Source organism: Carassius gibelio, chromosome A13 (assembly GCF_023724105.1).
Source record: "Carassius gibelio isolate Cgi1373 ecotype wild population from Czech Republic chromosome A13, carGib1.2-hapl.c, whole genome shotgun sequence".
In the NCBI taxonomy this organism is placed as follows: Eukaryota; Metazoa; Chordata; class Actinopteri; order Cypriniformes; family Cyprinidae; genus Carassius; species Carassius gibelio.
In genome coordinates this window covers 5,334,860-5,347,400 of record NC_068383.1, presented here as the reverse complement: position 1 = coordinate 5,347,400, position 12,541 = coordinate 5,334,860, and the positions used below count along the sequence as shown (strand labels likewise).

Below are 12,541 nucleotides of genomic sequence, written 5' to 3'. Positions count from 1 at the left end.
AGGAAGTCAGCTATTTAGAGTTATGTAAAAAGCGCATGCTCTGGAATTTGAAATACTTGTCATAGGTTTTTTTCTCGATTGCCGCCAAACTCGGTCAACATGATCTCAAGACACTGGGGATGAAAAATTGCCAGGGGATTTTTGATATCTCGAACGGTTTGCTCGTGGCGAGGCGTTGAAATTATGGCGAGAAAAGAGAAACAGGAAGTGTCTAATACCATCCACATACATTTCCTGATTTTAATCAAACTTCATCAGATTATTCGTTGTATGATGTCGATCGCATATATGTGACTATTAGGAGTCAAAGTTATAGCGCCACCAACTGGCAGAAGGAAGTGTGTCATTTTCAAAATGATTTGAATTCAGCATCTTATTATTACTCGATTTGCTTCAAACTTCATCAGAATAATGTTAAAACACAGCCGATATAAATCTGCAAGGGGGATATTGATATCTAAAAAATTGTTGGCGTGGCAACATGTCAAACTGGAATACTTCTCAGGTGATTTTGAGGCAAATAACATACTTAGAATTTCACAAAACTCTGAACACACATCAGTATTTCTGATAGGAACTTAAATTGTGAATGGATTTTGGATAGCTTGAATGGTTTTGTCGTGGTGATTTTTTTAAATGACAATAAAGATGGAATTATTAATTTTCCTGCATTTTTAAATTCCAAACACTTCAAAACCTTTTTTCATACAGAAAAAAAGTTATTCTGAGTAAATATGCATAGTTTCATGACTTTACAACACTGTATGGATAACAGAGAATTAAAAAACTGTCAGACATCTCATCTCACTCTGTCCCTCTGTTTGAGTGTGTGTGCTTAGACTTCCATTGTCTGAGAGAAATTGCGCCCCTACAGGTGCAATTACCGGACTTTTACTTTCACTTTTAAATCGGTTAAAAATACAAACAAATACTTAGATTTAATTCACACTGACAAGCTAAACCAACATATCTGATTATTACCGGTTCAGGGCTCATGGATAAATTATTTCTGGCCAGAGATACGTGAGAAATAGGAGAGATGAATCACCGCTGTGATCACGAGCGTCTGGAGTAAAGAGCTCAGAAAAAAACGAATTTATTCCTGTTTTAAAGCTTTTAAAAATAAATTATTACAGCGATATCACACAATCAACCAATTAGAACACACCAAGAGCTAAATTAAGATGTTTTTGAACTGTTTGTGTGAAAATGAAATATTTGTGGCTGCCTATCTGAAATCACCGCCTCCGATCAGCACGTACAGTGTCGAGCTCAAAACAAACGAATTTATTCTTGTTTAAGAGCTTTTTTAAATAAAATATTACCACAAATGCACACAATAAACCCACTGTAACACAACAAGAGGTAAATGCAGGTGTTTGTGACCAGTTTAAGTGTGCAAGACTATTTGAAAGCGCGACTGGCAGAATAACATATATCTCTCGAGCTGCAGGATTCTGCCGTTCGTCGTACGAACGAACACATAACGGACAAGATTATTTCAAAACACATAATAGCTTGGCGAATATAAACGAAAACAGCCACGTGAACATAAACTGTTGAGAAATAAATCTGAAGTGGATCTACTGGATTTGAATATTAAAGTGACCACATTTACCACTTGCTTCTGTCTTCAATTGTAATCTATATAAAAAAGGAAACTCATTCTTGGCTGCTTTTTTAATGTGTGCGTATTTATTTATTTACCTTTTTATACATTTTGTATAATTTCATAGTTTGTGTATTACAATAAAAACATAATCTCATGGATGTAACAGTAAAACTGTTCAGCTCACAGATGAAGACTAAGCTGTAATGCAAGCAGAACTTTCACAAATGCTTATGAGTCATTTAAGGATTTGATAACACTGTAAAATAATGTCTAATTTGTTAACATTAGCAAATGCATTGATAACACTTTATAATAACGGCACTCATTAGTAAATAGTCAGTTCATGCTTTATAAAGCCTTGTCCCAATATTAATAGTCAGTAGTAAGCAGTTTATAAATACAGCTATAAATAGCTTGTCATTGGTTTATAAGCACATTTATTAAAAAGGAGAGTAAGTTATCTTCCTATGAAAAATAAAAGATAAAAATAAACAAACAACAACACAGATTGATACAGAACTCAGAAATTGTATTGTGGATTTATGATAAAATCAGCCTGTAAATGAATTCATACTCCTCCTCATACTACTCCATACTCCTTTTTCAACATGATGCCAATATACTGAGATGTTAAATTGTGAATGGGTTTAGGATAGCTTAAATGGTGTTGCCATAGAGATTTATTAAAGTAACATAAAAAAATACAATAGTTTTTTTACTATATCTTTACAAATTTTCATTCTAACTCTTCATAATTTTTTATATAAGTAGAAGTCCTCATTTGAAGGAAGCACAGTAAGTTTCATAGCTTTATTTTTTTCAAGAGCCAGCATAAAATTAAAACTATCATAACTTATAAATCAAGCTTGCAATTCTTAGTACCTATAATGGCCACCAGAGGGAGCTATAGGATCACTTTTAAATAATTATTGTAGAAACTAGTATGATTTAAATCATTTATAGAAATCTTTCAAATAAAATAATATGTATTTTAGGAATTTTACTGATAAAATGACCCTCACTTAATTAGAATAACAAGCTGAAGTATTGTGAACTGTATATTAAGAATAATTCTTTATAGGCTTTATGGACAGATACGTTTTGAGTGACTCTTGAAGGTTCAGCACCACATCCTCTTTTACCACTGTTTAAAGAATTAATCTTACAGAACAGGTGTGAATGAATTTTGGATAGCTTGAATGGTTTTGTCGTGGTGATGTTTTTAAATAATAGTAAAAAAGGAACCAGTAAATGTATTTTTATTTTTTTAAAGTGCAGCTTCTAAACACTTCAAAAAAAAAAAAAAAGTACACATAGAAGACAATTCATTCTGAGGCATATTTCCTCAGAATGACTGGTCTCATGACAATAGTTTCATGACTATACAACACTATATGGATGATAGAAAATTAAAAAACTATCATACATCTGATGTCACTCAGTCCCACTGTCACTGTGGGTAGTGTGTGTGTGTGTGTTAAGTGAATTAGGTGTGAAACTATCAGAGAGCATTTAGTCTCCAGCGCCAACATTTTACAGAACTGCCACTTTCCTGGAGTCTCCAGAATTACTCGGTGTCAGGCTCTGAGAGACTTAAGATTCCAAAAAATGATTTAATTAGAATACCATGAAGTATTGTGAAATACTATATATTAAGGCTTTATATATAGGCTTTATGAACTGATTAGAGTGACTCGTGAAGGACCAGCACCACCTCCTCTTGTCCGATGGTTTGAGGAATATATCTTCCAGAATCCAGGATTAAGATTTAGGAGCTCATTTTTATTCCACCTCCTTTCCTGAAAGTCTGTCTTGCAGAATTGACTAAAAATTAATCTTCACATTATTTCCTAATTATTTTGCAATTCTTTTTGTCAGTTCTTCTTGACCTGTTTTTCTCTTCCAGCTTTCCTGGACTATTGTATAGCACTCATAAATGATTAAATAAAAAATAATGGTAGTTATTAAGATTGATATGGTTTGGAATTGGTAAAATGTGCTTGGAAAAAAATCACAATAAAACAATGTTTTAATGTTTAAGTTTGGAATATTAACTGACATGAATGAATGCTATATAAATATTGTTCATGTTAACATAATGTTTATGAATGGAATCTTATTGTAAAGTGTTACTAAAGTTATATATATATATATATATATATATATATATATATATATATATATATATATATATTGTTCTGTGAATGTGATTTTAAAGTCTAGATGATTCGGATTAACCCTTTAACTGCCATATCCTTTAAAACCTCACTGCCAGAGGGATATTGTGAATGCATGTGCCCGCTGGGCACAGTTTACCTGATGCCACCGGGGTGGCGATGGCACTGGTGGCTTGAGCCCGCCATCGCTGCTTGCAGCTATATTTCTTCTTATTATTATTTTTTTTTTTTTTTATTAAACCTTCCGGGGGTTTTTGGGGGCCTTAACATGCTCAAAAACTCTTGAAAATTGGCACACACATTGGAATCTGCGGCCATCAGGACGCCACAGAGACTGGGACCCGGGCGTGGCACAGGGGCTCTACAGCGCCCCCTGGAACACAGTCAGAAATCTTGAACCATAGCTCACACACACTAGCATGTATTTATATGAAACTCGGTACACTTATAGATCTCATTGAGCCGAACAACTTTCACACTTTATGTCATAGGCTCCGCCCAACAGGAAGTCAGCTATTCAGGGCTGTTTAAAAAAAGCATGCTCTGGAATTTGAAATACTCCTCTGAGGTTTTCAACCCGTTCGCCACGAAACTCTGTGAACATGATCTCAAGACATTGGGGATGAAAAATTGCGAGGGGATTTTTGATATCTCGAACGGTTTGCCCGTGGCGAGGCGTGGAAATTATGGCTAGAAATGAGAAACAGGAAATGTCTAATAACATCCACATACATTTCCTGAATTTGATCAAACTTCATTGGTTTGTTCGTTGTATGATACCGATCGTATATATGTGACTATTAAGAGTCAACATTATAGCGCCACCAACTGGCAGCAGGAAGTGAGTCATTTTCCAAATGCTTTGAATTCAGCATCTTATTTTTACTCTATTTACTTAAAACTTCATCAGAATAATGACAAAACACGGCCAATGTAAATCTGTTGTGGGGATATTGATATCTGATATAGTGTTGCCATGGCAACGTGTCAAACTTGAATGTTCTGTTATGGTGAGTTTGAGGCAGACAACAAGCTCAGATTTACATGAAACTCAAAACACATATCAGTATTAGTGACAGCTAGACAATGGCAAAAGCTTTTAAAAGGGCGTGAAGGAGGCACTCTATAGCGCCACCTTTTGTCAAAAGTGGGGGGGTTAGTTTTAGCTACAGACACCAAACTTGGTACATAAATTGTTCTTTTCAAGACGGACAACTTTCTAATTCACAGTCATCAGCTACGACCAACAGGAAGTCGGCTATTTTGATTTGAATATTTAAATTGAGCTCTGATTTAATGCATACTCCTCACAGGAAATGTTCACTATACTCACCAAACTTTGTCTACATGTTGAAAAAACATTGAGGAACTTAAATTGCGAACAGATTTTGGTTAGCTTGAACGGTTTTGTCGTGGTGATTTTTTGAAATGACAGTAAAAAGGGAATCATTAATTGTCTTGTATTTTTAAATTGCAGCTTCCAAACACTTAAAAAAAATTCATACAGAGATCAAATCATTCTGAGGACATATGCATAGTTTCATGACTTTACAACACTGTATGATTAAAAGAAAATTAAAAAACTGTCAGACATCTCAACTCACTCTGTCCCTCTGTTTGAGGAATGTATGTGTGCTGACTGAGTGTGTGTGTGTGTGTGTGTGTGTGTGTCTGTGAGTGGGGGATGGGCATGAGCTGAGTGGCAGACACAATGAGAGACAGAAAGAGAGAGAGAGAGAAAGAGAGAGAGAGAGAGACTTAATCATCTCTTTAATCACCAGAAAAAAAATGTATTTTAAATTGTTATTTTTTGTTGCTTTTGCTAACATTGCTGTTTTCATTACAGCTTAAGAAATCTCTTAGGCCTTATCCTTTTCTGACAGTTTCAGGAATTAAAAACAAAATTCTAAAAATACTTATTTGTGCTGCAAATAATAATTTCACACTCATTTGATACTGACCTATTCCATCCTGTGACATTACATTTATCTTAATTTACATAATCTCATGGATGTAACAGTAAAACTGTTCAGCTCACAGATGAAGACTAAGCTGTAATGCAAGCAGAACTTTCACAAATGCTTATAAGTCATTAAAGGATTTTATAACACTGTAAAATAATGTCTAATTTGTTAACATTAGTAAATGCATTGGTAACACTTTATAATAACTGCACTCATTAGTAAATAGTCAGTTCATGCTTTATAAAGTCTTGTCCCAACTTAAATAGTCATTAATAAGCAGCTTATAAATACAGCTATAAATAGCTTGATCTTGGTTTATAAGCACATTTATTAAAAAGGAGAGTAAAGGGTCAGTTATCTTCCTATGAAAAATAAAAAAATGAAAATAAACACACAACAACACAGATTGATACAGAACTCAGAAATTTTATTGTGGATTTATGATCAAATCAGCCTGTAAATGAATCATACTCCTCCAAGAAGACACAAGTAGTTCACACCAAACTTTTTCAACATGATGCCAGTATACTGAAGATGTTAAATTGCGAATGGGTTTAAGATACCTTAAATGGTGTGGCCATACCGATTTATTAAAGTAACATAAAAAAATACAATAGTTATTTTACTATATCTTTAACATTCTTCATTCCAACTCTTCATAATTTTTCATATACGTAGAAGTCATCATTTGAAGGAAGCACAGTAAGTTTCATAGCTTTATCATGTCCAGGAGCCACCATAAAATTAAAACTATCATAACATATAAATCAAGCTTGCAATTCTTAGTACCAATCATGGCCACCAGATGGAGCTATAGGATTACTTTTAAATAATTATTGTAGAAACGAATATGATTTAAATCATTTATAGAAATCTTTCAAAGAAAAATATGTATTTTACTGATAAAATGACCCTCACTTAATTAGAATAATATGCTGAAGTATTGTGAAATACTGTGTATTAAGAATAATTCTTTATAGGCTTTATGGACAGATAAGTTTGGAGTGACTCTTGAAGGATCAGCACCACATCCTCTTTTACCACTGTTTAAAGAATTTATCTTACAGAACAGGTGCGAATGAATTTTGGATAGCTTGAATGGTTTTGTCATGGTGATTTTTTGAAATAACAGTAAAAAAGGAACCAGTAAATGTCTTTTATTTTTTTAAGTGCAGCTTCTAAACACTTCAACAAAATGTACACATAGAAGACAAGTCATGCTGAGGAAATATGCATAGTTTCATGACTATACAACACTATATGGATGAGAGAAAATTAAAAAACTACCATACATCTGATGTCACTCTGTCCCTCTGTCACTGTGGGTAATGTGTGTTTGTGTGTTAAGTGTGTGTGTGTTAAGTGTGTGTGCTGAGTTTGTGTGAATGTGTGAGAGAGGGGATGGGCTTGGTGTCAGAGAGAGAGAGAGAGAGAGAGAGAGAGAGAGAGGGAGGGAGACTTAATCATCTCTTTAATCACCAGCAGAAAAAAAATAAGCAATTTTGTGTTGTTGTTGTTTTTTCATCATTACAGCTTAAGAAATATCTTAGGCCTCAATATCAACTGTTGCTGCTTCATATAGCCTTCTCCCAAAATTAATAGTCATTAGTAAGCATTTTATAAATACAGCTATAATTAAATTGTTCATGGTTTATATGCACATTTATTTTGAGGAGATTAAATGCTGTAATCTTCCTAAAAAAAATAAACACAGAACTCAGAAACACTTATTTCTAGATGCAATAAAAGAAAACTGTACACTAATATATATATATATATATATATATATATATATATATATATATATACAATTGCATAAGTTTATATTTTTTTTTTTATCAAGTCAAAAATAACAGCAAATAACAATGTCAATAAAAAAACGCAATAATATTAGAATAGCACAACATATTGTGGAATACTATATTAAGACTTTATATATAGGCTTTATGAACAGATAGGTTTTGAGAGATTCTTGAAGTACTAGCATCACCTCCTCTTGTACGACGGCTTGAGGAATATATCTTCCAGATAGTACCGCCGCTCCCTATATGCAGAATACGCAGTCTTCGTAGGGCACCAACTCCCAGAGGGGGCACCATCCCAGTAGCTCAAATAAATAAAACATGCGCCATTCTCCCATCCGCGCTCGCGACCGCTCGGACATTTGCGGATGAATGTTCGTAATTGATGGATGGACATCTATGCCCGGGTAAAAGACATCAGCAATGCGGCACAGAGAAAAGAAAAATAAAGTAAAAAACAAAACAAAAACAGGCATAAAGTTGGCTTGACATTGGACATTCGAGAGTCTCAAATTTAGGGACCTTCTCTAAAGTTACATGTGATATTGTTATACACTTTTCTAACGTCAGTAGCATTTGAAGAGAATGACTTACAGTCATAAAACAACTGTAATTGTCCATCTAGGTGACAGCTATAATGCACCATTAAATTGAATGTTTGATATTAAAACAAACTGTAAGTCATATGTAAATTATGCTACTTTTTCACATGGGCTCAAACGCAAATTTGAAGCTCAATAGCATTTGAGGAAAAAGACTTGCAGTCATAAAACAATTGTAATGTGTTCATTTAGGTGTCAGCTACGATGCACACCTTATACATTTTTTATATATATTAAAATAAAGTGTTACTAAAGTTATATATATCGTTCTGTGTATGTGATTTCAAAGTCTAGATGGGTCGGATTAACCCTTTAACTGCCATATCCCTTAAAATTTGATTGCCAGAGGGTTACTGTAAATGCTTATGCCCGCTGGGCACAGTTTTCCCGATGCCACCGGGGTGGCGTTGCACTGATGGCTTGAGCCCGCCATCGCTGCTTGCAGCTATATTTTGATACTGGATCCTCTTGCTGTGTTTGAAAGACTCCCACTTCAGATTCTCACCAATGTGATGGAGGCAATTTCCTTTCCAGCTTTAAAAGAGCATTTTGTTTCTGTTTGAACCATATCTCAACCCCCATACCATTGCTTCTCTTGTGTTTGTTTTTGGGATGGAAGAACTTTTAGGGTTGCTGTATTTTATTTTGTCTTAGTATTTCTAAACTATTCTGATCAAGATCAGATCTGGTGATTTGCTGCTTGTCACATCTCTTCTTGTGTGATTTGGCTACTACACTGACCTTGCTAAAAGCACTGCAACTTTAGATGACCAGTCTCACATAGTCAGATATTTAGATTTAGTCAGATATCTGTGAAAATCTAATCTAGCCTTTTCTGCCCAATAACTGCCAACTTAGACCGCTGGAGACAATCTATACCATATTTAAAATAAACAAGCACAGTTATTGTGACATTTAGCAGTGGTTTTATCAGAATTCAAAATGACATTTTACCTTGAGTGTTCATGAACGTTGCCAAATCCACCAACTAGGTCTTCCTCAGGAGTGCATATTTTAGAAACTCAGTTCCTTTTAAACAACGTACGTGTTTTCCAGTAGAATTAAAAAAGGATCTGTGCTCTCATAGTGCTGGAAATTGTGTAGCACCAGTTAAATAAAAGCTTGCAAGATTGAGAAAGCCCTTCCCGTTTTTGTGCGCAATAAGCATCAGGTGGTGAAACTGCTCTGTCCTGCAGGTAACCTTGTGTGATTTGGACCAATTCTGGAAGGAGTATTCAGGTTTTTAGACCCAACCTATTCTGGGCTCTTATGTAATTGATAAGTCAAAAGTTCTCTATTGATCAGAATGGTCTAAATTTGTCTAGAAATGGTGCATTGATCTAAAGCCCTGCACAGCAGATAGAAAAGCTCCGGGAAACTCAAACCTTTGACTGATGTAATGACCATAATTCCCAATCTATTTACTGCAGCAAGATTGCATGGCCCATTTTTCCCAAGGGAGTTGTGGGAAATGGACAATGTCATGCTGTGTCTGGTGCAATGATCATACAAATCTTTTAGCTTCAATTTTTTTTCTTTAAGGGTCGCTGTCGTCTCCAAATCATTTGAAGGACAGACGGACCGAACTGAGGAGTGGTACGGCACGCAGTATAAACAGGAAGCCATTACTGATGAGGCTATTAAGGTGAGACACATTTGATTTCGTCAGATGTTTGATTTCATTTGTGGTTTCTTTTCTTTTTTTCCAAGTACACATACAAATCTTATTTTCATTTTCATTCAGAATTTTGACTAGTGGTGAATGGTCTGGATGGGTAACTAAAAAGGTTGTAGGGGCGATCCATGTATTATGAGCACTGTATGTTTGATCAAAGGGGACTGGCTAAGCTGTGAAATACACAGGTCAGCTTGATTTTGTAAAAACTTAAAACTCTAGGAAACCGTAACTACCATAATTTGGGGGAGAAAATTAATTATTGCCGCCTTTTTGTTTCAGAAATGGCAAAATGCTAACCTCAATGGAAAGTTCAAACTGCCAATGAAGAATGAATTCATTCCAACAAACTTTGAAATTTATCCTCTAGAGAAGGATCCCCCATCTATCCCCACTTTGATAAAGGTATTTCTTTTTTTCTTAAATACAATTTCTAGTTGGAGTATCTTTTAACTGATTTACTAAAAATCTCCCAAACACTTACTTTTTGGTCTTCCTCAATCTTTTTTAAGGATACAGCAATGAGCAAAGTTTGGTTCAAACAGGATGACAAGTTTTTCCTACCCAAGGCTTGTTTAAACTTTGAGTTTTTCAGGTAGGTTCAGCATAAAAACTGTACATTCTAGTGATTGTCTGTCTATTTGTATTTTGCATAATGGTAACAATTATTAGTGGTAGGGTACTATCTGCAAAAATAATTCTACAATTAAATATTTAAAAAAATCTGTATTTGTTTAACCTGAAAATGTTATGTAAAATTGTTAATTGTTCATCAATGCTCTTCAGGTTTTACAGATTCTTTTTTTGCTCCCCAGCACTGATGATTTTTTTTTTCAGACCAATTAAGCTAATTTGAAAGTTATTGAAATAGCATTTTTTTTAATCCTCTTAAATTCCCTTTTTACTACTCTAAAGGAACTGCAGTTACATTTTTCAGAGATTAACCCTTCGTACTGAAGTTATAAGTGACAGGATTTATCACTTGCATTCTTTCCACAGCCCATTTGCATACGTGGACCCATTGCATTGTAACATGGCATATTTGTACCTCGAGTTACTCAAGGACTCCCTGAATGAGTATGCATATGCAGCCGAGCTAGCCGGCCTGGGCTATGACCTTCAGAATACTGTCTATGGGATGTATGTAAGTATGCTAGTATCCCCAGTGCCATGGTTTCCCAACATGCCACTCCCATGAGGAGGCCAGTCCAGTTTCACACACTGCACTGATTATTGTCTGAAGATGTGACCCATAAAGTGTAACTTTAGTCTGCTCTGCAGTAGCTCATGCATCTGTGCTGAATTTTGTGTATGTTTGTCTCATAGAGTGTCTTCCATTTTAAATGTTACAGATTTCATAAAATCAAAACAATGAAAGATGAAAGTGCTTGAATGGTTTTTGTTCTCATCACTCGTTCTCATAAATATTCAATGCATCTGTGTGTGTGTCAGCTGTCAGTCAAGGGTTATAATGACAAACAACACATCTTGCTGAAGAAGATCATTGAGAAAATGGCCTCGTTTCAGATCGATGAGAAGCGCTTTGATATCATTAAGGAAGCGGTAAGACACACACTCACACTCTTTAATATACTTTTACAGTAACATCTATGCTCACAGAAATCTCTGTAGATTTCCCCATTTCCAAGCCAATTTGTGCTTAACACATTTCACCATGTTTTACACCTAAATCAAAATTAAAGTTTTTCATTTAGGCAAAACTGAAAGTTTATTTAATAATCAAAATGTAATTAATATTTATAGCACTCTACTTAAAATGTTGTACATTTTAAATTTTGCATGAGGCAGTTTTTAAATCAAGCTTTTAATAAAAAAAATTCTTTATTTTAATGTAAACAAAAAAATATTAAAACCACAGTTTGTTCTAACAAGGCTAAGCAAGTATAATGGTGTGTGTGCACACCAAAAACAAATGTAAATGCTGTAAATTCATAAGTAGATTACATACAATGTCAATGCACAGATGCAAATTCTTAATGAATTGGGTGACGCGATTGCCAGGGAACACGCAGTATTTGCCTCAATCGTGTTTTCCACACAAACTGACAAATTTCAACTTGTGTGGGAAATTTGCATGACGTGTTGTTGTGCAGCCCAATCAGTGAAAAGCTTATTGACATGTCAGGTTTGACACATCTGGTTGTATCAGAAAGTGGAGGAGAGCATTATAGTGTTAGTGCATTATAGTATTAAGTGATGCTTAAAACATTCTGCTTGCAACCTAGAGCGAGTAACGAGATGCGAATAACAAATTTAATGAATATCTAATACAGTATAGATTTTTTTTTTTTAGGTAACTAATGAACTATATACTTTAAATGGCTTTTTTGAGGGACATATAAATTTAAAAGAGACTTTGTTTACAGGCTGTATTTCTGCAGTTGAAACACTGAATTGTTTTTTGATTGCTGAAATTGATGCATCATTAGCAAAAATATCTGTGGATTCGTCTGGGCCTGGTAGTCAGACATTTGGCGTTTTCTGATCCGTGTCCATGAGAAAATATGCTCTATAACAGATCTAAATGAAACTTGTGTGTGATTTTTATTTCTTTATTTTTCAGTACATGAGGTCTCTGAATAACTTCCGTGCTGAACAGCCTCACCAGCATGCCATGTATTACCTGCGGCTGCTCATGACTGAGGTGGCCTGGACCAAAGACGAGCTCAGAGATGCTCTGGAAGGTAC

General features: G+C 34.8%; 1 protein-coding gene across 4 annotated transcripts in view; it reads left to right on the top strand.

The window, feature by feature from the left end:
* LOC128025945 (insulin-degrading enzyme) overlaps positions 1-12,541 on the top strand; it is a 75,159-nt gene that overhangs the window by 56,810 nt on the left and 5,808 nt on the right. For all 4 annotated transcript variants that reach the window (XM_052612585.1, XM_052612583.1, XM_052612582.1 and 1 more), the window contains 6 exons: positions 9,700-9,802; positions 10,115-10,237; positions 10,345-10,427; positions 10,832-10,976; positions 11,285-11,395; positions 12,417-12,537. In XM_052612585.1, coding sequence (XP_052468545.1) covers positions 9,700-9,802; positions 10,115-10,237; positions 10,345-10,427; positions 10,832-10,976; positions 11,285-11,395; positions 12,417-12,537 — 686 coding nt within the window. The remainder of the gene's footprint in view (positions 1-9,699; positions 9,803-10,114; positions 10,238-10,344; positions 10,428-10,831; positions 10,977-11,284; positions 11,396-12,416; positions 12,538-12,541) is intronic.